General features: G+C 44.3%; 2 protein-coding genes across 2 annotated transcripts in view; both read right to left on the bottom strand.

The window, feature by feature from the left end:
* INTS4 (integrator complex subunit 4) overlaps window positions 1-17,701 on the bottom strand; it is a 36,794-nt gene extending 19,093 nt beyond the window's left edge. The window contains exons 1-12 of the mRNA XM_087758325.1: window positions 17,525-17,701; window positions 16,652-16,846; window positions 13,938-14,055; window positions 11,824-11,930; window positions 11,427-11,612; window positions 9,718-9,768; window positions 8,993-9,081; window positions 8,605-8,725; window positions 8,011-8,082; window positions 6,792-6,966; window positions 3,766-3,971; window positions 1,008-1,150 (exon numbers count right to left, since the gene is read on the bottom strand). Coding sequence (XP_087614451.1) covers window positions 1,008-1,150; window positions 3,766-3,971; window positions 6,792-6,966; window positions 8,011-8,082; window positions 8,605-8,725; window positions 8,993-9,081; window positions 9,718-9,768; window positions 11,427-11,612; window positions 11,824-11,930; window positions 13,938-14,055; window positions 16,652-16,846; window positions 17,525-17,578 — 1,517 coding nt within the window. The 5' untranslated portion in view covers window positions 17,579-17,701. The remainder of the gene's footprint in view (window positions 1-1,007; window positions 1,151-3,765; window positions 3,972-6,791; window positions 6,967-8,010; window positions 8,083-8,604; window positions 8,726-8,992; window positions 9,082-9,717; window positions 9,769-11,426; window positions 11,613-11,823; window positions 11,931-13,937; window positions 14,056-16,651; window positions 16,847-17,524) is intronic.
* A 1,748-nt stretch (window positions 17,702-19,449) lies between these two features.
* KCTD14 (potassium channel tetramerization domain containing 14) lies at window positions 19,450-24,224 on the bottom strand. Its single transcript, XM_009476493.2, has 2 exons — window positions 23,960-24,224; window positions 19,450-21,238 (listed from the first exon to the last, which is right to left on the bottom strand). The coding sequence occupies exons 1-2, from the start codon at window positions 24,017-24,019 to the stop codon at window positions 20,567-20,569; spliced, it is 732 nt and encodes a 243-aa protein (XP_009474768.1). The 5' UTR covers window positions 24,020-24,224; the 3' UTR covers window positions 19,450-20,566.
* Window positions 24,225-25,450: the final 1,226 nt, after the last annotated feature.

Genomic DNA, 25,450 nt, shown 5'->3' with positions numbered 1-25,450 from the left:
CTTAGCAAATATGTACATTGTAAAACACAACATTATTACTTTATGTTGCAGCGGCACTTTGAGGTGCCGGTCAGCATCAAAATCCTACTGTGCAAGTGTATGGGCAAACTCACAGCAACACGGTCTCTTCACGGCTGAGTATCTGCGTTAATATTTGATAGAATCCAAGAAAACTGAGAGGACAGCTTGAAAAAGCAAGCAGTAATAAAAACTGTTTATTTAAACTGTCCAAGAAATACTTAACAGCTGGAGCTACACAACCCAAAAAAAGCTTTCATACTAAACACTAACAAATGAGTGTATTTTTTTTCCTTCAGAAATGAAGGAGCGAAGAGGTAAAAACCCAACCAATAACAAAACCCAAAAACCCCAAACTCCACCAAACTCCCAAAACAATGTAAGAGCAGAAGACAAAGCAGACTAAGATAAGTGTTTCCAATAATACCCAAGAATTCCATCTCAAACCATGTGTGCTGGAGCATCGCTTCCTTCGTTGCTTCCATTAAACAACCAAAAAAACCCCACGCAAACGTTTATTATTTTTGCTCAGACAGAAAAAGCCCCTCCAACAGCACAATGCCACGCAGCCAATCCACTTGTCACAACTGATATAATCAAATGCTGGTAAATATTACTATTTAATGCAGTGTCAAGTAAGCACAAAACATTAGTTACATAGAAGAGATGAGGTTTTAAACTGAAGGTTGCATTCATCTTTTCTGGGAATGCTTTGAGTGCTTGTAATAGAGGGCTATTTCCAGGAGTAGTCATGAGTTCTGGATTCCCAGTACAAGTATGGATGAGCAAGAACAACACAGAGTTTCTACATCAGTCACGAGTATGTACAATGCTTAGTACAGCCACTATTCCAAATATATACAGAATAACAGGATTGTATACCTACAATACCTGTTACCTCCTTAGCTAGCTCAATATTTGCTTAACACCTCAATTACTAAAAAAACCAGGAAAATAAGTAGACACACAAGGACACTGAACACACTCACTTCCATATGGATTCTCTGTCTGTGGGATACTTAGTCAGGTTTTTCAGCAGCTCCACCAGTGCAAGATGGATGCCTTCTTTAGTTGAGACATTGGTGCAACACAACAGTTCATGAAGCGCTTCCCGAATGTCCCTTGAAGAATCCTAAAAAAAACAAAAAAAAACAAAAAAAACCCCAGACACCTTTGAGTGCCAAGAGGGATGTGCCTGCCAACACAGTTCCTGTTCCTCGGCTGAATTAGTACTAGAGGCATCTGAAAAAGGACACGTTTCTAGTTATCATAGCTAAGCCCAGATGAAGTGACAGACCAGGCAACAGCTCCAGGGTCTCCTGCTGGTCTCGTCCACCCCAGTGCTTCATTTACTGGAATGAATGGGAACTGCTTCACCGCTGACCTTCTCAAGCAGAGCAAAAAAAAAAAATCACTCCTTGGTTTGGGTGATGTTGTACCCTTAGGCACAGGCAACAACAGAAAAGGAAAGCGCTGGGTAACTCAGCAAAACGATCACCAAAGATTGTTTTATCATCTTTGGAGAAGCCTTTTATCATTCCACGGCTAACGCCCAGTTCCAGAAGCCTTTAGCCCAGTCACCAGCCTCCAGTGGGTTTGTGTAAGCGTTGAAGACGTGTCAATGGCTGGACAGATTAGATTAACAGTGATCATCTATATAGGATAAAGGTACTTGACCTAACTATGGGTTTAGAGATGGACAATTGAAAAAAAAAAAAAAAAAAAAAAGTAAAACACACTTACAAATTCAGTCAGGAACTTTGTTATGATGATATGGGATCCCTAGTGTACCACTTCTCAAGTCACATTGCACCCATTTTACTTTTTAGGCCACAGTGAGGTTGTAAAGAGGAGCTTATGCAATCTGAGCAGTATTTTTAGAAGTGCTGTGGCTGAACTCCAGCTTAATTAATTACATTCCTTCTGCCAAGAACCACCTTGCTGTTCCATATCAATTTATACTTCCTTGCTATCAGCACTTGTGTGGCACTGCTGGACAGAGTGTGAAAATTTGACAGGATACAAGAACTGGATGCGTTTCAATAGTGGATTTTTTTTTTTTTTAAATTATAATTTGCTAAGTATCAACAGCTCATTCATCACTGTCTTACACAAAAGAAGAAAGAGCAGTCCTCTTGTAAAGGCTCTTAAAATGACGGCCAACACACACAAATGATCAAAGGAGAAAAGCACAGCAGGGCTGCTCAGCCGTTCCTTATTTTGGTGGTGGAAGGCAGGCTATGGCCAAAAGAGAAGACATACTCTAAGGACTGGAATGAAATGACCATGGAGGTAAAATACTCCAGGTGAGCTGCATGGACCACTGGAAGGGCAGCACAGAGATAAGCAAGGCAGAAGACCATGAAGGGACAGAGAGGAGCACAAATCAACAGAAACTGAGATCAAGGACAACGGGGAAAGCAGAATCCAAAGCCTTGTCAGAAAAGCAAGGTAGAGTTACCCAGATAAAGTCAAAGTCATGGGGTGAAAACAGAAGTTACCTTATCCCCAACTGTTCCATATTTACACTCCCGGAACAAATTTAGGCACTAAAGTTAATGCTATTTTTCCAAATCCTTTATTTTCGTACTGGAAGATAGACTTTACAGAAAGCAAGCAAGCACCTTTCAGAACCAGACAAACCCATTAAAATGTGAATCATTCTCACACTTTAGCTATCCTAATATCTGACAATAATTATGATAATATAACCATAATTATCATATAGGATAAGTCAGCACAGAAACGTAAGACAGAACCCCAGTCTAACTAGGACATTTTTATACCTTGATGCACAAGTCCCCAGCTTGAACAAACGTAAATCAGCTACATAAAAACGTGAGGTGTCTAAAACTCATTGCTGCATTTGCAAATTCAGATCATATTCTGTAGCATTTGTTAGACCGATAAAATAGGTTAGTTAGTTTGCTTCTTCCTGGGGCACAACGGGAAGAAGCCACTGTTGCCCTGGGTCAAGCCAACAGCAGGTGAGAAGACAGGGGTAGCAGATTTGCAGCAGCGCCCGAGGCTGGGAGACTACCCAAAAGAAGCAGAAACTTGCCTACCACATGCAGCAGAATAAAAAAAAAAAAAAAAAAAAAAAAAAAAAAAAAAGCCTCAGGGGCTCTAGCTCAGCAAATAAATCACATCTGAGGGGAAGCAGTTTGGGACAGCACTGTTCGTACAGGCCAAATCTCTTCCCCTTCCTGAATCAAAGCCATCAATAGGACCAGTAGCTGACTCGTGCTGTCCCCTGGATCCTAGCTGAGCACTGACTGGTTGGGAAAGGCCAAATCTACAGCGCAGAGCATGCTAACCAACCCTCTGAACAGTCAGAAGAGAGGTCTCCAGCCCGTGCCGTGTCTCTGCTTGGTGAGCAAAGGTGTAGCCAAAGCAGCTGAACAAAGGAAACGGAAAGAAAATGAAGTTGTATTCAACGTGAAGTGATGCAGAGTGCTGGACCGCAAAACAAGACAGAGGGAGACACGCAGGAGGCAACAGCACAGTGATCAAGGAAGAGTTTTTATCTGAAATTCATCTATTTTAAAAGTATTCTGTTGTCCTAGAGATTACAAGCTACTAGACCTTAGGAGCCTTGGGGGGGCGTTCAGAGGAGAGGGAAAAAAAACCAACAACGAAAAAGGTGGAGAGTTTCAGCTCAGAGGAAGCGGCTAATTAGCTTTATATAATCATAACACCTCAAAGGAAGCAGGAATGACATTTTTTCCCTCCTCAGGAATTTCTTACCTCCAAGACGGCTAACACAGTATCCAGCTGGTCTTCCCGCAGCGTGATGTTGTTGGAAATTTTTCTCATTGTGTGTATTGACTGCAATCTCACCTCCTCAATTTCATCATTAAACATGTCAACCAAAAAATCCAGGCATTTCTCCGCAAAAGAAGGCGAGGACTGAGCCAACATACAGAGGGCTTCAACCGCAGCAATCCGAACCTCTATTAAAAGAGAGAGAGGGAATTAATTGTTAGCGCTGTTTAAAAAGGACATACCACCCAGCAGCCAGGCCTCATATTATTCAGGGACTGGGCTAAGGGCAGGAGATGCTAAGGAAACCCTGAGGATGATGGAGACTAAGCAAGAACCCACGCCATTAGGGACCTTTTCACAGGCAAGTCTTCAAATCAAAAGCCTCACCTCTAACACAGCACGTGCTGCTGTCGTAAGCATCTGCAGAGGGACTCGCAGATGTGAAAAAAAGGCCTCCTATCCAGCAATAAATATTACGGATTTCATAGCACGTTTTGCAAGCGTAGCTATAGCCCTGGTATCTTCAGTAAGCTAATTTAGATAATTAAACTCTGTTTGTTTTATTCTTCCTGACATTTTAATTGGTCAGAGCATTCACTGCATTTTTAACTTGCTATGTAGCACTTTATGAATTGCTGAAAAGCCCTAGAGTATCAGCATTTTGGCAGTAAACAGAATGAAATTCCTCTGCTTCGTGACTTCGGATTCATGAAAGGAAAGGAAAAAGGTGCCACCTAATTATTAAAAGTACTCAGAATTTAAGCAAAAAAAGCATCAAAAGGTGTCCAGAGTGTATTCATGCTGTAAAACATAGCAGGAATTTGAAGAATATCCAAATATAACAAGCTTAAGTGGAGATGAGATGCTCTTCCCTGCAGCCATCCTCGCTAGCTTCCATAACATTTTTATGATCCCGGCACATAAATAAGAATTGATCCGATGTCTTGCAAACATTATTGTTTTAAACATACTTTTATTTTTCATTCAAATTAGCTCATCTTGAAAACATTTACTTAAACTCATGTGTAGCTGTTAGGCCTATTGTTCTTAAAGAACATATTTGATTCCTGATGATTCCGATTAAGTAGAAAAATGCAAACACAGCAAGACCCCTGCTTATTCAGTAACAAAGCTTTTGTCACAACTACGAGTCTCCGCAGTCATTAAGACCAAGGTATTAGAGAAGCAAAACACGTTGCCAATATTGCTTTCATAAGCTGACAGACTAATTTAGATTTAAGTTACAACGTGGAATTCAAGAAATGAAGCAGCACTGTGAGTAAAGAAGAAGAGAGATCAACAGTATTTAAAAACGCTGCAGTGGGAGGAGAGAGATCCACGTTATTTAAAGATCTGTGTATATTCCACATCTGTCCATTTTATCAGCATTCCCCAATAGCACCATACTGCCACAAGACCTACGGCACAAGAAACTGGAGAACGTGTTTCACAGGTGAACAGACTGAGCCAGTGAAAAATTTTTTACTGGTAGTCAGAAAAAAACCAAAGTTGCATTTTCAAGCTTCAGGGAGAGTTTAGCTATCAGTAAAACATGCTTTTATTTGCAGGAGCAATAAAGCAACTTTTATAACACAATCTACAGCGATATTTTTGTTATGGTGGTTTTTTTACTTTCTAATTTAGCCTCGTTCTTCCAGTAATATTAAAAGCAAATTCAGGAATAACATTCAAAGCTTGGCATTTTCATGGTTCTATGCAAATACCAGCCATTCTCAATAGCCTTAAGAAATATAAATCTTCACTTTACCCATGGGAAAGTTGGGCTGGAAAGCGTAATACACAGGCTTTCCTGAGGTCGCCAGCATGGTCAATGCTACAGCCAAACTGAGGAACTCAGGAATGCCTGTGTTGCAGTTTGACACTCATAATTCACCCTGTTCAGGAGAGATCAGATCTAACCTGCTGGAAAGAGACTACGGCCTCCAAATCCATCATAGGAAGACCTCAAGAGATCAAAACAATAGCACTGTGGAACAGGTAAATGTGATCTTAGAACATAGGCATTTCCATTAAAGAAATAGAATTATCAATAACATTGCTAAAGATGTAAGAAAGACCTCACTTGAAATTTAAGTACCTGAAAACATACAGATCTAGTCCCCATTTTTCAAGAATAACGCATTCTAGCTGGCCAAGAGGAAAGCTTTTATAGCAGCAGAGACTAAAGGGAGCCCAGCCCATTTAGCTCCTTGCAACATGAAAGCTGTCTATTAATTCATTAGGGAAGCGAGACCCCGAGAGAAGCAGCAACTATTTAACGTGAAACCTACCGCTGGCTAAGAACAAATAGGTATAAATTGGCCATGGAAAAAATGGGGTGGGAAATTAAAAGAAAAATCCTGTTTGTTGGAGCTGGTGGATTCTGAAATATTTCGAAAAATATGTGGGTTTGTCTCCACTAGTCCTAACCTTTATTAGGATGGAAGCTGCTATGTTTACAAAATGAATGATTACTGGGCTCCATGGACACAGGCTCCTTGTAGCGCCATGTTTTAAACAACCAGTTCTATAAAATTTGATTTTCCATCCTGCAGTGAAAACACCAATTTCAAATAGCAGCAGCTAATGTTGCCAATTTAGAGCCACATGCAACTGCTAAATTTAAGTTAATAACAAAAAAAAAAAAAAAAAATCCTAGTGGGTTTCTGAATAACATAAGCAACCACTTCTTACCAGATAGTTTACTAAAATTTTACCGTTTATAGGAAGCTATTTGGTTTTGGTTACTCAATGGAACAATTCTAACCAAAATTCTGTGCAACACTGCAGCATCTTTGAAACAAACGCCATATCAGAGATCACAATGGAATAAAACCCCACCACCCTGAAGTCTGTGATTCATTAAAAAAACCCAAACACAACAGCCAAGTGATCTATTTTGACAAAAAAAAAACAAAAACAAAAAACCAAACAAAAAATACTCCCCAAAGCTTATTAGCCAGCACACATCTCCTCCTTTAGCCATTCCATAAGAAGCTAACACTTACCATACATCTCGTCTTCCAGGCCATGAACAAAAGCCCCACAAGCTCCCGATTCAATCAAGTTTACAGCACCTGTATCTATTTCTTCTTTGGGAGCATCATCTCCCCACTTTCTGCCACTTGAAAACTCCCCAGAGCTGTAGAGTTCTTTGGCTCGTTCATGTGCAGTGCGCTTCCTCTGTCCAAACAAGTTTTTCAGTTACAACCATGGTAAACTTTAAAGACGACCGAACAAAATATTAAATGGCTTTATTGGATTTGAAAACAGATGTAGCTAGAGGCTTAGACATTGACAGAGACAGACAAATGCTAAGAAAAGCAAGTAATACCTTCTCTTCTATGAATATCTCTAATTGCCAGTAACTTTTTGTACTTTTGATGTTGGGACAGGGTAATAACTAATACATTTTAATTAACATATTCTTAGACATCCATTAGAAGAACAGCCAAACTGGGTCAGAGCAAAGGCCCATCTAGTTAAAGTATCCAATAACTGATCTGCAAAACAGATGCCATCACTTTGCAGTTCAACTTGTTAAACTGCAATTAAATACTTCAACGACTACCGATACTACAAGCGTTCAGCCATGTGTAAAACACGATATTCATTTGACGTGCTCACTAGTCCATCTCCTTTCCCCCCACACACTGTAAAAGCAAGCTGTGCAGCACTTTCTTTAATGGACTTTACAAAGCATCCCACAAAAACTAGCAGCTCTAGCTTCACCATTCTTTTGTAGACAGAAAAACTGAACATAACACCTCAAGCAAGTTGCTTAAGGAAGGAATTTTACTGAAAAGTTTTGCTCACAAGGCTCAGGGGTCCCAGCCTCTAGCTACTCATGTCTCTTGAAGTGTCTAGGTCTACTGCTCGGATCTTGCAGGAATTTTCCATAAGCTTGCTCCTAAAACCAGGATGCAATCTTTCCGTACATGATCAATAAGGCTTTTAGCCAAAAGGCTGTCAGAAGAACACAAAGGTTTTCCTCTCATCTGCGAAATCTGAATAGCCTAGAGCTGTTTATTACATGCTTGGCTAATGAAATCTAAAACTAGCAATTGCTTCATTGACTTTAATCTAAAAGAAAACCTGTCATCATCAATTAACTTTCAGCAGCCCTGAGGCAAGGACATGGTAAACAAACACACTCAACATTAACACACCCGTTGTGTGATGTTAATAAACTACACACCTTGAAAACAACCCCAAACATTTACATACCCTCAGATCTGACATGAGTTTCTTGTCAAGGGTCTGCTCTAAGAAATGGGAGCTAACCTGTTGCATAGAACCCTAAAGAAGGGGGGGAAAAAAAAAAGAAAAATCAAAAGGAAGAAACATGATTATTCTAAATTACACCATATAATTTCCTGATTTATCCTAATACAGTGTCCAATCTTATCCACTCATTCTAATAGCTTTATACAATGCTTGACACTACCGTATGTCAGAGTCTAAAGAAGTTTACTTAACACGGTCAGAACATCTTATTTTCCTAGAGGTTAATACAGTCTTTCTTGAGTTCAGTTGCTTTACATGTTCTGTGCTGGAGAAGTAGGGGGAGGGAATTATGCCAAATACTTGTTTTTTTCTTGGATACCCAACCCTCTACTCTCAAGGAAAGAATCACTGCAGAGTTCAGCTGAGAAACCTTTGGGTTTCCTCAACCTCTCTCATTTCTTTCTTCTCAGAATTTTGGTAGAAATTTACCTATCAGTTTTTAAACATCCTCCCGCTTATTTTCAAATATACGTGAAAAGTAAAGTGACATCAGATGAACTATTTTCAGATAGAGAAGAAAAGAATGCAACTTACCAATAACTTAGCAGCTTGTACTCTAACAACCCAGGAACCATCGCTAACCATATGACAAATTTTTCCAAATGCATCATCAACCAAGCGAATTTCTTCATTAGAAGAAGGAATCGGGACGATGCTAACAGAGAGAAACGTAAGCCAGCGTGCTGATCTTATGCCATGCTGGATGGCATCAAGCAAGAAACAACTATGCTGAATTCCTATGGATGCGCAACAAATACCAAGAACCTAAACTTCACCCGGATCAGCGCATTCTTATCAGGTATCAGCAATTTGTACACATCTGATTTCTAACAGCTACTCCTGAGATTTACTGGCACAAAACTCTTGGGATTAGGATGATTACTATGCCGATACTTTGAGTCACTTTGCATAGGGCACATACCTTTCAGGGTAGAGTTGACTGAGGACCCAAATTAGCTGAACCGCAGCACTGCGCACTTGCTCATAATCATCTGCCAACAGCTTGCAGGCCTGAAAGAAGAGTCACAGTCCAACATACCTGAAACATCTCCACCTGAGCTGTCATTCACTGCCCACAGCGCAATTAGTATCCTTACCGTGAATCAGTTAGGACAGATTATAAAATTCAGCCTTCCCTCCTACTCCCTAGGATTTCCAAGTTTCATTAGGTAGACTAGTCCTAATAAAGTCAATCAGGAACATGCTGTAAAACTCCAGAATTGCCTGTACTATGCAGGAAGCACAAAACGTGAATCTGTAGTACAGCTAATTTGATACAGGCTTCAGCTGCACAACCTTACTGACATAACAAACATAGGCTTAATGTGTACTCTCCAATGAACAAAGGTTTCAGACTTCGAGATTGCCAGAGGACAGTAACAATTACATAAAGCCTCGTCCTTCCCATGATTATCTCCCCCAATAAACAATATATTCCAATCAAAGCACATGCTTTACTGCATTTAAGGACAACGAGATGCAAAACAGATTTTTATTTCCACTGCCATATGGCAATAAGGAATATAGGCCACTCAAGTGCTCCACCCATTCAATGCCCTCCTCCTCTCAAAGCACATTGTCACAGAATCGAAAAAGCAAGATATGCAAACAAGTACAAAATAAATATAAATTAATATAAGGCTTTACCTGACTGTAAATAGCCTGCTGTAATTTTAATCCCCTTTCATGAAGCTGCAGCTACAGAAAAAAAACAAAACACACAAGAAAGTATAACTATAGGTTTAAGTGACACAGACTAAGTTTTCACCGCTGTTTTTTCTGCTTTGAGTAAACTTAATTGCTTGCATTTTTTGATTGCTGCTATAATTAAAATATTTCGTTATCTTGGCCACAAGTATTTTAAGTAATAATCTTGACTTCAGTATAATTTCTTTAAACTTCACAGCCATTCATACTTTGATTGATTAGGAAAACACAATTTCTATAAGTACAGTGTTTATCCGTTCTCCCAACTTTCAAACAATTGTTTAGTGTTAGCCATATTCAACCACAGTTACAACAGACATCGGTATCTTCAAAATATTTAGTTTACTACCACTCCTGAAACATGGACCCAAAACTAGCACTGTCAGTGACTTTTCATGCCCTGTAAACCTTTTCCATTACCAAACCAGAGGAACAGCAAAAACTGTCCTACTAAACACTGTTTCTATCTGGAATAAAGTAGTATCATGAATCTGACTTATAACCAAAGGGATAATATCTGGTTGAACACTGTCAACAAGAAAGCAAACAGTTGCTTTTCTATACCCACTTCTTCAAAGTAAAGCATGCCAGTGACAAAATTCAAGGAAGAAAAAAAACCAACATAACAAAAAAACCAAAGACCCATACACATCGAAAACCATGATCAAGAACCCTAAAAGTGGTTAGCGACCCTGAATTCATTCAGGATGCTTCCGCGCTTCAAACAACAGAAGGACAGTTGACTTTGTGCTGTAATTATAAGTTCGAGGTCACAGACCTTGCTATGGATTTGGTTGAATGCCATCGCAAAAGACACTCAAATGACTTTTAAAAAAAAATTGTCCCAAAAAACCCAGACTGAAACAAAAAAGAAGGGTGAGTGCAACCTCCAGCAGAGGGAGATCCCAGACAGATTCAAGTGCAATCTGATCTCAAACATATCCTGCTTCTTTCTTTGGAGTTTAGTATCATTAATTCAAATTCCCTTGGTCACCATCAGGTTAGATGGGGTACTGTTTTAAACTTTAAGGGTAATAGAGGAGCTTCTACATACTCACAAGCAAAATTCTCAAGCACACGGTCTTTGCTTGCATTTCTGCAAAGCTAAAAACTTCTGAAGGGTCCCCACACTCCAGCCCACGCAAAAACCAGTTAACCTCATAACCAGTTAGGGAATGCTAATGAAGGTGACCATGGGGCAAAACATAAATGTTGTTTAAAAACAAACAGACAAAATTCTTTCTGGACTTATCACACAGGTTTCCTGTCATAAGCAGCTTTCTGTAGTGTGTTGGAGTACTTGTGGCTTATTGACACTGTGGTAACCAATGCTAAATCAAGAAATACAGATTTCTCAGTAAAAGAAAGAATTTACATAAGCTCAAAAAATTCAACAAATTGAAAAGCTCCTTCAGCTATAGCTGAAACAAAAATTTTTATGAGTCACTAAAATGCCCTTTGAGATCTCACATTACTCTCATATTTCACGACCTAGCTTATTTTTTCCTGGTAACTGATAAGCTAAATGGACTTTTACTGAGTTAATTAAACAATCTCTAATCCAAACCTCTTTGGATTAGTTTGCAACCCCTTACCAGCTTTCTTATATAATCCCAAACAATTTATTCCACTGTACCAGCAATCCTTACCATGGCTTTTATAGCTGCTGTCCTGACACGAGGGTCCTGGTCATTAAAATGATCTCCTATTATCTTCTGGACATCTTTGGCAGCCTGGCTTTCAACTTCTTTTGCAGCACCTTTTTCCACTGGTCCAAGACACCCAATTAACTGAAGACACTTATTTCTTACACCATGGGAAGAATCCGTCAGATGCTGCGGAAAGGAAGAGAATAATAGACGTAACTGGATTCTTATTGCTCTTTCACCTCTTCGAAACAACTAAACATACCAAGATTCCTAGCTGTTAAAAATGTCAGTACTGTAACAGTTTGTTGAGAAAAATGAAATTAATTTAAACACTGATTACATATTTTTTTTCCTGTGGCAGTGATAAAAGTTTCCCGCCCCAGGGAGGCCGCCTTACCTTGCAGGCTACCTCTACCAGCCTCATCCTGACAGACGGATTCTCTGTGAGTTTTGTGCCGATCACCAACAGGGTGTCCAACAGCTGAGCAAGGACTTGGTGAGACTCTGCAAAACAAAACAGTGAAAGGCTGCGTACCTCTTTACTGAGCTCCTCACCAGCTAAAGAATCACAGAATCATTTCGGTTGGAACGTCCTCCTGAAGCCTTCTCCTTTCAAAGGCCAGAACAAGCCCAGTTTCCTCAGCTTCTCCTTGCACATCACGTACTCCCACCCTCAACCACCTCAGTGGCCATCTGCAGAACTCACTGAACCTTACCAGCACTTATCTGGCACTGGGGAGCCCAAAACTGGATGCAGTATTCCAGATGTGGTCTAACCAGTGCTGAGTAAAAGGGAATAATCCCCTCCCTTGATCTGCTGGCTATGCTCCTGTTGACAGAGCCTGGTATGCAGTGAGCCTTCGCTGCTCACTCACATTTAGCCTACCGTTCACCTGGACCACCACAACATTCTTACCTCCAAATTGGAGAGATATGGGTTTGATGGATGGACCGTTCGATGGATAAGGAATTGGCTGGATGGCCATGTTGAAAGAGTTACAGTCAACAGCTCAGTGTTCAAGTGGAAACCAGTAGCAAGGGGTGTCCCTTAAGGGTCTGTACTGGGACCGGTACTGTTCAATATCTTCATCAATGACAAAGACAGCGGGACCGAGTGCACCCTCAGCAAGTTTGCAGATGACACCAAGCTGAAGGGTGCGGTTGACACGCTGGAGGGCAGGGATGGCATCCAGAGGGACCTGAACAAGCTTGAGGCGTGGGGCCAGGCGAACCTCAAGAAGTTCAACAAGGCCAAGTGCAAGGTCCTGCACATGGGTCAGGGCAATCTCCAGTATCAATACAGACCAGGGATGTCTGGATTGAGAGCAGCCCTGAGGAGAAGGACTTGGGGGTGCTGGGGGATGAAAAGCTGGCCATGAGCCAGCAATGGGCACCCGCAGCCCAGAAAGCCAAGCGTCTCCTGGGCTGCATCCCCCGCAGCGTGGGCAGCAGGGCGAGGGGGGGGATTCTGCCCCTCTGCTCCGCTCTGGGGAGACCCCTCTGGAGCCCTGTGTCCAGCTCGGGGGTCCTCAGCACGGGAAGGACATGGAGCTGTTGGAGCGGGGCCAGAGGAGGCCACAGCAATGGTCCGAGGGTGGAAGAGCTCTGCTGGGAGGGAAGGCTGAGAGCGCTGGGGGTGTTCAGCCTGGAGAAGAGAAGGCCGCAGGGAGACCCTGTTGCGGCCTTTCAGTACTTAAAAGGGGGCCTACAAGAAAGATGGAGAGAAATTTTTTACCAAGGCCTGTAGGGACAGGACAAGGGGCAACAGTTTTAAACTGAAAGAGGGTAGGTTTAGATAAGGAAGAAATTTGTTATGATGAGGCCTGGCCCAGGCTGCCCAGAGAAGCTGTGGATGCCCCATCCCTGGAAACATTCAAGGCCAGGCTGGGTGGGGCTCTGAGCAACCTGGTCTAGTAGAAGGTGTCCCTGCCCATGGCAGTGAGGTTGGACTAGATGAGCTTTAAAGGTCCCTTCCAACCCAAACCATTCTGTGATTCTATAAATGACATTAAAATAAAATTAAACTGCATCAAGTAAAGCACATACAAACTGTGAATATAACAAAGAACAAAAAATGGACTTGAATGAAGCCACAAACCGGACAACCTATATTTTACAAATCCAATGCTAACACACTACTGCCTTCTTGCATTAGCTCTGATAAGCTAGCCTGTAGCATGGTAAGAAAAACACTCCTCTTCAAACAAGATTCCATTTTAACCAAGACTGTTCTCTAGAACAGAGCGCTTCAGAAGCAGCAGCTCTCACACAGAGATGCAAAAGCAAACTTTGCACTCCCTTAAAACAAAGGTATACAGCAGGCAGGTCTGAGGAACATTCTTCTCCTCCTCAGACGACGGCATTTTCTGTCATCTTTCACAAAAGCAGAAAATAAATACTCTGAGCAACAATTCCCAATTATACACTCCAGATGTAAGGGCCTTGCCGCTGTCCTAAATGCTTACGTGATTCTGCCTTGATCTCAAGCATCACCCGAAAAGTGAGACTTACTCTCATTTTGAAGCGTGTTAATGGCATCATCCATAATGCAATCTGGGGAAAATCCTGCAGTCTTCGATAACAAGCCCAGCAAGGAAGCAATCTTCAATCTTACAGAGGCATCGTTCTCCTGGAAGGAAACGGCAGACACCCTCATTCATTTTCCAGTTTGAAGAGCATAAAACACTACATACAGGCAGGACCAACACACGATGGAGCACAAGGGTCTGAACTTTCCTGTTGGGCTACCTCCTCCTTCGTACATCCACAGCACGCCCCACAGAAAATTAACCATACCAGAATGTTTATGTGGCAGCTTCCAGTTCACTTCAAAATGATTCTTTTACTCATAGTTCCTCAAAATTACCTTCACACTGTTTGCAAATTCAAAGTTTAAATAAATCAGGTTTTCAAGATGCTGGAAAATTCAGTGTTGATAATGTTAGTATCTTCACAAGTTTTTAATGAACAAATGGGAAGATTTTAGAAGATGAACTGCGACTGATGGTCTCTTGACCTCTGCTAAGCAGCAAGGTATGTGGGCTACAAAAAACAACTGTTTCTCTTAATAGTGGGGAGGAATCCTGCATATCTTTTTCAAAAGAAAGAAACCCAACACAGCAAGGTTAAAAAAAAAAAAATAATAATAGAAGCATGTGCTAGCTGCATACATCTGCTCATTTAAGCAACAGCAAAAGCTGTCACAGCTGAGAATTACAGAAATAAGCTTCACAAATTAGTATTCATTTCAAATTCATTCTAAAAGTTTACGCATTTCAAAGTTATTATTTTGAGTCTTCTACAGACTTGTGCACACAAGACTTCTGGTCATAAGTGGAAGCTCTCTTGCATCATATTGCCAGGGATATCCAATACAAGGTAGAAAGGCAAAAAGAAGTCTGGATTTCATACTTAGGTCTTACCAAGCAATGGTGCAACGCTGAACACAGAGGTGAAGAAATATTACAGTTACAAATATTACACCTTTCAACAGGTGCAGAAATATTACAGTTACAAATATTACACCTTTCAACAGGTGCAGAAATATTACAGTTACAACTTTTATGTCTTTCAACAGTGTACAGGAGAGACTTCAATGGCGCAACACTCCCCCAAGGGACAAATGTGATACCTGTAGGTGTAATCTCTTTCTCAACTGAGCTGAGAAGCATTTTCTTTTTCAGGGCCAAAATTATGTGCTTGAACAATGGTTACTGTCATTGGACTACTCACAACAGTGGTAGGATGCATGGATTTCCACAGTGTAATACATTTGATGTTTACTCACCATTACTCACGTTCTTTTAACAAAAGGACTACTCTCTCCATGAATAGAGATAAAAATCAATGATTTTAAAAAGGACACCTATAAAGGCACTTTTTAAAGCCTTATGAATAATGCCTGCAATGTTTTCGTTACCGAGTTACGAGCAGCCTCCCACTCCAGAGGGCATTTCTTCCCTCCTTCTAATGGTTCATGAGCAGGAAATTAGAGCAATTTATCTTTTTAGTTTACAGGTCTGATTGCCATCTCCACGACCAATACACCACTAAGCGAAGGTGCCTCTAACCCCTCGTCCTGACCACCCTTGAGAGTCAGGAAGGGACTTTAGAATCACTGTTTGAGGACACGCCGTTGCTGAGAGCAACACCAGCTTACAGTATCCTGCCCCCCCTGTTGCTACAACGCTTTGCAGTCCTCTAGCTTTTTAAAAGCTGGTTTCTGTAACAGGCTGTGCACTGAAAATGGGACCTCATCTGTAGATTTAAGAGTCTCTCTTCTAATATAGGCTACAATACAAACTTCAAACACCAAATAACTTGCGGTATTTGATCAGGAACCACAGCTTTCTTCATAGAAAGCTACGGAACTACACCAGGTTAAGTTGCACACTCTTTTGAGTTGGGACTAGTCCAATGATGAAAGTACGTTCCCATCCAAAAAAAAAAAAAAAAAGGAAAACAGTCTCAACACACAAGCCAAATCAGGTAGAGTACAGAAATAGATAAAATGCAACTTAGAGCTTTAGTGTAAGTTCAAAACAAAATAGACTCAATTGTTAAAAAAAAAAAACAAAAAACAACAGACCAGCACAGGGACTTTTATGAGAAATGTTTCAGCCTACAGTGCAGCTTTATCAGCCACCATAAAGCTTTGCTTTATCAAGTGAAGGATCAATATCTGGATACTACAAAGCATATATTACTTCTGTTATTTATTCGTTATTTTGCTGTTAAGAATTTTGTGTTGAAAAGTTTTTCAGAAGTGTCATTTTAAAAAGGGCTTTGCCTGCAGCATAAGCAATAGCTAAAAAGTTTCTCCACTGTTAGAAGAAACCAAGAGCAAGGTAAGGAAACGTCAGTCAGGAATGATTCAGATAAAGTTCAGCCAGCTTTGGACAGCCAGGTTCCCTGGAAAACTTGTCATGTCTTTGTGCCTTGTTAATTTAAGCCCAATCACGCAGACCATCTGCAGGGATAATGTAGTCACATCCCCGTCACTGGCTCCTGAAACCATCAGCAAAGGCACCAAGTAACATGACCAGGAATCAGTCAGGTAAAGGACTACAGTCGCTCACTCTCCTCACAGAGGGCTTCCAACAGCCCAGGCTGTTGGCAACTGAGTCAGGACCAGGAGCCTGTGACTCTCTATTCCAAATCCAACCCCAAGAAAACAAGACCAGAAGGAGGATTCTGGAAGCACACTTGGCTCCCAGCTTCACCACCTTGTAATAATGCTCCAGCAGGATCCGAACAACCCCTTCCACGCTCTCCACTTCCACGGGTTTCCTGGCAAACTGGAGCAGGTACTGCAAGGCATCTGCGGGTGAGGTGGCTTTGCACAGGTCGACATGGAGCGCCGCTGACTTGCTGGGCTTGGTCAGCCGCAGCTTCTTAGCGGACAGGTCCTCGTGCTGCTGCTGCGGGCAGAGAGGCACGGTTCAGAAACACAGAGCAAATCCTGACTCGCTCCTTCCTGGTGTGAACACTGTCTCAGCACCAAGCCTGAGAAAGCTCCTGTGCCCCAGGGCAGTCACTAAGCCCCTCCCTCATCCGTCTTAGGCAGGAACACATCCTGAGCCCCCCGGGACTGTTCCTGCACTGCCCAGGTAGCCCCTATCCCCGGGAAACACTGCCTGGGGCAAATCCTGCCCCTTCCAAACCCAGACAACCACCCCAGGGCAAACATGGCTTCTCCCATGGCCACCAGCCTAGAGCATCCGAGAAACTCACCACCGTGGCCCCATCCCGGGCTGGGGGAAGCGGCCTCCTCCACCCGCCGGCAGTCAGTCGCTCCCTCCCCGCCCTGAGGGGAGCACTATGCCCCCCTCACACACCCGAGCCATCCCCCTTCCCTCCAGGCAGCTCCGACCTCCCTAAACCCGGGGCCAATCCGTCCCGCTCCCCCCCAGCCCCTCACGGGCCGCCCGGGCCCCAAGGCCCGCACCCCAGGGCTAGGCCTCGGGCTAGCCTGGCGGCTTTTCCCACAGCTCCGCCTCACCCACTGGCACCGCTCGCCGCACGGCAGCGCTCGGGACTGTCCCCCCCGCCCCGCTCGGCCCGCCCCGGCCCGGCCCGGCCCGGTGGCGGTGCGTTACCTGGACCACCTTGGTGAACTCCTCGTACACCCGCTTCTTCAGGTGCGCCGCCATGCCGCCGCCTGGCCCTCCGCGGCCGCCGTATGCGGACCCGGAAGAGAAACCACAGAGGCGCCAGCAGGGAGGCGGCAGAAGTAACGGCCTCTCTTCCCAGCTGGACGTCGCCCTCTATGGTCAGGCGGGCGGGCCCCGGAGGGGGCGGCCTCCCGTTGCCATGGGAACGCGGGCCGAACATGGCGGCTGCGGCCTGGCCCGCCCCGCAGCCAAACCCTGCCAGCAGGTCAGCCCTGTCAGCCCCGTCAGCCCCGCCCGGCTGTCCCCAAAAGTACCCACCAGTGTCGTTAGTGTTTGATGTTAGACCATATAAAGAGCAAAATATAAATAATATGGCATGACGTTTCCGGGCAAGCGTGTGTTAGACACACATGAAAGCTTAGCACAGCCTTCAAACATGGCTGGGCTGCGCTCAAGTGATCACAGCCCTGTGTGAGACCAGTAATGATGAACATGGAGTCATAGAATCGCTTAGGTTGGAAACGATCCTTAAGATCATCGAGTCCAACCATTAACCCAGCACTGCCAACTCCACCACTAAACCATGTCCCTAAGCACCACATCTACCCAGCTTTTAAATCCCTCCGGGGATGGGGACTCAACCCTGCCCTGGGCAGCCTGGGCCAGTGCCTGACAGCCCTTTCAGGGAAAAAATTTTTCCTCATACCCAACCCAAACCTGCCCTGGTGCAGCTTGAGGCCGTTCCCTCTCGTCCCATCGCTTGTTCCTGGGGAGAAGAGACCGACCCCCCCCGGCTCCAGCCTCCTTTCAGGCAGTTGCAGAGAGCGATGAGGGCTCCCCTCAGCCTCCTCTTCTCCAGGCTGAGCCCCCCCAGCTCCCCCAGCCGCTCCTCCCCAGCCTTGGGCTCCAGCCCCTGCCCCAGCCTCGCTGCCCTGCCCTGGCCACGCTCCAGCCCCTCCATGGCCTTCTTGGGGTGAGGGGCCCAGCGCTGAGCACAGCATTCAAGGAGGCTCTTGAATGGTGGATGGTGGCTCTCTTTTCACAGGGAACCATGTGGAGAAGACAAGGGGTAACGGGTACAAGTTGCACCGGGAGAGGTTTCTTCTCAATATAAGAAAGACATTTTTTACGACGAGAACCGTCATTCACTGGAACAACCTCCCCAGGGACATGGTGGAGTCCACATTGCTGGGGGTTTTCAAGACGTGACGGGACAGGGTGCTCAATAATCTCATCAGGCTCCCTTTCCCACCAGAGGTGGGACCAGGTGATCCTTTGAGGTCCCTTCCAGCCTGGGTTGTTTTATAAGACCATCCTTGATAAAACTATTTAAGTTTCTCACGACAGCAGTCCTGTAGTCTTAGGAGGTTGGTTGGTTTGAGGCTTTAACTACCCCATAACCAGATTTTTTTTCCTGATATCTAATTTCAGTCTATCTATCTCCTTTGTTGTGACTTAAGCCAGTTAAGCCTTCTTCCACTCTTAGTACGTATGAAGAGTAACTGATCTCCTCCTAAAGCAGCCTTCTATCTATTTGAAGGCCTGCTCGGTCTCTTTTCTTCTAGGCTAAGCACCACTGACCACTTGGTTATGATCATAGACCCTATTTTCTAAACGTTTTTGCCTTCCCAGACGTTGACTGTGTCAGTTCTTACCAAGGTTATAAATGCGAGAGTCCCCACAGCAGCACTGCCCTGAGGTGGGTGGGGTGGCTCCCGACTTTCACTGGGGGAAAATCTGGGCTAGGATGAGCACATCCGAAACCAAGCTTAATAGGGAATGATTAAAATCCATTAGCATAAAGATAAATCTTCAGGTCTTTAGAATTTGGGGATTTGAGGGGAAAGATGTCAGTAAATAAAGCACTTCTGTATCATTCAAATAAAGTTATTTAACATCCCAGAGTTTATTGTCCTTAACTGGAAGAAATCCATGTTCTGAGAGATAAAGGAAATATCATAATCAAATTAGCCATTATGATTTTCAGCGTGATTAAAACCAAGCTAACAGCCATCTCCAGTATAAAAATAAACTTTTGAAAACTAAGATTTTTAAAACACAATGTAGAACCCAGCTCGTGGTCTGTAAAGGAGAATTTGCACTGAGGTCCCAGACCGTCACTTCAGTAGTGCTTCCTTCCCGTCAAATGTTAACGGTTGGACTCGATGATCTTAAGGGTCTTTTCCAACCTTAACGATTGTATGATTCTATGAAATCCCGGTGGGTTTTCCCTATTCTTCCAGAAGCTTATATATTTAGAAATAATATCATAATAATAATGAGTGTCACAAGAAACAGATTGAAATAGTGTGGCATGAGACAGGAGTGTATGTGCTTAGATTATAAACTCCTCATATCAGCGGTGGTATTTTTACCTTTTGTTGATCCTGGACCATAGCCGAGGTTCTCCGTCTTTCCTTCAGAATAAATAATAAATAACGGTAATAAATACATTGGCTAGAGAGTAGGCTGCCTACTGAAGGAACAAGAAGAGATCATGGGACACTGAAATCCTTCTTTTTAACCTAGGTTCTAGTGTGGAAGGCAGTGAGAAGAAGAGCCCTTGCCTTCTCATTAAGGATCCAGATTTAATTTGAGCATGTGTTAATGCAGCTGCCAGTGTTTCCGTCGGGAATTTCACCTATGTGACCTGTTCCCATTTGCACTGAGAGACCCACTCCACGTGTCCACGAGACATATTTGGGATTATTCATTTCTCTTAGGTCGAGTGAGGTTATCTCACCCCTCAGATCTGGCTCTCTGAACGTATCAAATAGTCAGCAATGCTGAAAGGGTAAAATTCCTCCTTTTCCTGGTACCTTTTAAATCGTACAGTTATCCCCTAAAGCCCAACAACACAGTAGCTCTTAAGTGCTATTTCATTAGGCAGATGACCAAAGGAGATCCTTTCGCTGGGCCACGCATTTCTTCCTGTCCCTCCGGTAGTCCATGGCTTAGTCTCGATGGCCCAAGTTAATTTGTTTTAATAACTGCTTTCTTCCGTTCCCCATCGATGGTGGCACTTTGCTACCACCAGGTGAACAAAAACTTGTAGAAGAAGTCCTGCGATTTGAAGCGAAAACCTTTTTCAGCAACGTGGGGCTGAAAGGATATTTTATACCCTTTGGCTTCAATATCCATTTGAATGCAGTCCAGCAGATCAGAAATACTCGGCGCTGCCTTCCAGGGGCCAAACTTCACCACGGATTTTTTATCCATGTCCAAGCTGTTCAAGGCATCCTGACATCTGGCCGCGTCCTCCTCAGTTCTGACCACACACACGATGACGCTGGACCGGCGGGATGCGACCGCTTCCGCCCTGGCGATGCGGATCATCAGTTCGATGTTCTCGCCGTAGTTGGGCACACGAGCCAGAAACTGCTTCCTCGCCACGAGCTCCCCGAAGATTTGCGGGGAGTTCTCTAGCTGCTTGATTAGAGGTTCGATGTCGTAGAACAACGCCTCCTTGTAGACGTCCTGGACGCACTGGGTGGGCACTTGGTTACTGCGCAGGTACTCCAAGATGTATTTGAAATAGGTGCCTGGCCTGTCGATGAAGAACCTCCCTTCGGAGTCAGTCCTGAGTTTGGGCTGGCCGGTGAACATCTCCGCCAGCTTGGAGCCAGGGTGTTTCTTTAAGGTGCTCAGCGTTGTCGTGTACATCTCCCCGCCGACATTTAACTCCACGATTGGTGACAACTGCAAGTATCACAAGGGGACAAAAAGCCACATACGTTACCCATCTGAGGCTGTCAACATGGAAGTGTCAAGGACAAGGAAAATAAAATAAAGCAATTGCAGATTGAAATTGGAATGACGGTGTGAAGAGCAGTATAAGCCCCCATCCCTTGGGGATCAGATGGAAACACCCACCCGATTTATTGCTAAAAGCAGATGCGGGATGTTTATACAGTCCTCCTAACCAGACCAGCAGAGACTTGGACATTTCTAAATGGCTGAGTGCTCACCACATCTTTGGGACGTAGGAAAATGTCGTTTTGTCAGTGAGGAAGAGGGACGAGAAGTCCCCTGCCCAGGGAAGCTGTCAGTGACGACAGGATCCGACATCGACCTCCTAAGACCCACACAAGCATCGTCCCTGCTGGCCCCTGTCCTTCCAGCAAGAGCGACCTGAGCGCTCGCCCTCCCCACGTGCAGAGGGACAAGGACCGAGCTCAAAGCTGTGCAACACCATTCCTCTCACCTGAGCTGGTGTTTTCCTCTTCAAAGGAGGAACCAAAGCTCTTTGAAACTTTAGAAATGGGTGGAATTGGCTTCCACTCATCTGGGGGTTTAGTTACAAGTACTGAGGTAAGACACAAAAATGCATCATGTCAGAGGTGGAGGACAGAAGCTGTTTAGCAAAGCACTTCAGAAATGTATGATAGCTTTAACTAGGAAGTAAAGGAAATAATTCATGCCACTGACATGGATTTAAGAAGGAAGAATATAAAGCTTGGATTTTTGTTTGGATTTATTTTATTTCACCGTGCATTAACACCACTGCTACCTGAAACACACTGGAGGAGGCCTGAATGCCCGGAAAGCTGGACCTGGTGTCTGGTCTGACCTTCCTGACAGTTCAGTGCTGAAAAGTTTTAACAGCCTCCCTTTGCACTCGGTGATTTTTTGTAGTACTCAGCAGAGGAACGGGAGAAGGAAGAGAGGAGGCAGTTATTTTCCCTCCCGCCGTCACTGCCGTAATGGAGTCACATGCCTGGCCGGGACCACACCTGCCATTGGGAAGGCGTGAGTCAATAACAACCCTTTTTTCCAGGAGCTCACCTGCTCTTTCTTGGATCCGATCACGCAAGGATCTGCTTCAGTGCTGCTGGTCACATGCCTGAAGCGAAGCGTGTACTTAAGGGCTTAGCTGGATCCCGCAGGTACGGACCCACGGGGTGACGTGAGCTGATCTCACAGCTCGCACCAAGAGGAGGGGGAGCTCCTGCTGCCCTCTCCCCTTTCCACCCTTCTACCTACCTACGTGTTTCTGTTGCTCACCTCGTGCCAGCGCTGCTTTTCTTTCATCTTACAGAGCTGAATTGGCTCACAGAGGATTTAGCAAGCACCAGAGCTGGCAAAAGGAAGGGACTAGGAACAGACAGGCCGGAGCAGGGGGAGACCTTTCCCTTTAAACAGCAGCAAGCTGTCAGATTTAGCAGAAATTTGCTCACAGCCTGGGCAAGCCAGGGAAACAACGGAAGATTGAGGCCAAAGACCCAGCTGGAATATTGCTTTGCCCTAGCGTGGGTGGCTTCATCTCGAGGGCAATCATTTACGCTAGGGCCAAGGAGACATAAAAAATTATTCCGTCTGAGACTATCCGGTGATTTCCACCCACTGAAGAACATGGCCCAAAGCTGGTTCTGTAGCAAAGCCTCTCAGTTAGGAAATTTGCCATTAGTCCAAGTGATAACAACAGCTTTCCCCGACAGGGATCATTTGATAGGAAGGTCTCATCCTTTTGAGCCGTTGCTCCTTTTTCAGATGGCAGGTCAGATGTCTCATGCTGTTTGTCACTAATACAAATGGATAACATGTTCTTCATTAATGCAGTAGCCCAACTAACCTTATGTTCTCAGATCTTGATTAATGAGTTTGGCCCGGGACCGAACTGGTTCCCAGACGACTGGGAGTAGTGGCACCAGCTGATTCCCAGCTCTGTAATTAGCCAGTGAGGTGATACTTAGGAAGTCATTCCACCTATCTGTGCCCCAGTTTATTCACCTGCAAAACAGTTACCTCCTTGGGGAAGCGTTTTGCAACCTACACCTGAAAAATGCAACACAAGAAGATTGGATCTTTCAAAGACAGAGAGGTCTGGGGGAGAGGCCGTACAGCGACAACAGAGAAGACAAACTGGTTGCCAACAAACTGAGGGCAGAGGAGTGGAAAAGGAAAACTTCATCTGATCTTGTCCCTGATTTCTGCCTGGTAGTACACTGCTTGTCTTGAGATTGCCATTAGTTTTCCTTAGAGCCAGAACAACGACTGCTCCCAGCTGATGATTCTGCACTTCTACAACACAGGACAGCTTTTGCATCATTAGAGACTCTAAGAACTATTGAAAGACCCCAAAACTCACAACAGGCTTTTATTTAGGGACATGACCAATTAAAGATCATATTAAATTAATTCCACCTCTTGTCAAAGGGGAAAAGGACCGCTCTGGTTATTTGCTGTTGCCAGATCTTGTACGCCTGCAAGGGATGTGGCCCTTCTGTAACCAAACTGGTGCAAACAGGTCGGAGTCAGACACAGCTTTTTACCTAGAGTCCTCTTCTTGGTCACATATCTGGCAAGCCCTGGTGCCTTCAAAATAGCAGATGGGGGTAAAATAACCCTCTAATGTAGCCCAAAGTGGGTGCTCTGATCCCACAGGAGGAAACTGTGCCCCGGAGCCAATACCTCACTCACCGTATGCAGGCTACCGGTGACCTGCTTCCCAAGGGGCTTGTGCTCCGATGAAATGCTCATCTTCCCCGGGAGCTGACGGCTCAGCGGTGTGGGAAAACCTGCTGCTCGGTGCTCAGGTCCTGCCCCACACGCAGGATGGCTCCCCGCCGTGCTCCAGTCCTCTTTCACTTGGTTTTTCTTCGTTAGGTCAGGTTTTTTTCCAAGCTCCCAGCCCAGCCGCTGCCCCGGAGGCTCCAGCTTGCTCCAGGCACAGCCCCGGTACAGGTTGCAGGTGTAGGGAGAGGGGAGGGAAGAGCCTGAAAGCGGAAGTATTTGCTCATTAGTTTTCTGGCAACCAGCAAGGCGCAGGGTGGACTTGGGCTGGCTGCCAGCACCCACCTCCTGTAATACTATCTGTGCGGTGACTAAGAGCCAAATAATCCTTTCCAAAGGAGGCCCAGTGCCCAGAGCACCTCCGAGGAGCCCCGCAACGTGTGCCTGCGTGACCGCCTCTGCTTCACAAACCGGTTGTATCGAAACCAGTGAACATTTTCACAGCTTTTTGGCCTCCGTGCGCTGCTGATTTAAAGCACGGTTTATCCCAAACCATCTCATTGCTCCCATTTGTCCTATGTATCGATGTCAGATCAGGGTATCTACAATCTGTCCAAGGCGCTGGCATTTTCTTCCTTGCCAATACAATCTCTGGGAACTGAGTAATTTGTGCAAGGTAAATAAAACCAAACCTGAATCTCTGCTTAAGTCTGAACTATTCTTTTCAATTGGTCATAAATATTTGATTAGTATCTTTGCATGACATTGTTTCCTAATATCTTGTATCCAGCAAATACTGAAAGTGGAGAGCATCACAGATTTAATGGCATTGGGACTGTTTCTCGCAGCACTGAGACACTCACAAGGATGTCTGTGTTCATTTTTTAAATGCAGAGGATCAAATCAGAGTGAGTCTAAATAACCTCTCCAGACCCGGACCACAGGCCTGCAGAGTCTCCTTGGTTTGATTCTGGGTGTTTCTGAGTGCACTGTTGCTTTCAAATTTGTCTTCAGGCCACGCATCACTTCTGTTTCTTTGTTCCATTACAGTGGCAAAATTGCCGTGGTCACGATTGTCCAGAGGTATAAATCAATGTTTGTAACGAGAGACAGTATCTTTTATTAGATCAGCTGATATGGATGGATAAAAACATCCATGCTTTAGGGCACACAAGGCTTTCTCAGTCTGTCAGATTCTGTTTCAGCTTGCCTGGGGTTTCTTCCATTTTTTTCCAGTTTCTGTTGGTCTAATAAAAGGTGTTATCTCCTCTACCAACCTTGCCTCACTCTCTTTCATCCCAAGCTGCTTCCTGATACCAAGAACCAAAGGGAAGATCTCAGACAAATACAGCGCTTCCTAAAAATCTTCCTGGGGGAGATTTTAATGATGAAAAACAACAGCGTGGTATACAAGGAAGCCATTTGCACAAAATCTGTGTTGTGCTTATGGACGCCAGC

Source organism: Nipponia nippon, unplaced genomic scaffold, assembly GCF_047370975.1.
Source record: "Nipponia nippon isolate SJK-2023a ecotype South Korea unplaced genomic scaffold, ASM4737097v1 scaffold_2, whole genome shotgun sequence".
Lineage (NCBI taxonomy): Eukaryota > Metazoa > Chordata > Aves > Pelecaniformes > Threskiornithidae > Nipponia > Nipponia nippon.
Note: the sequence above shows the minus strand (reverse complement) of the source record. Positions and strands in the feature narration are given on the sequence as shown.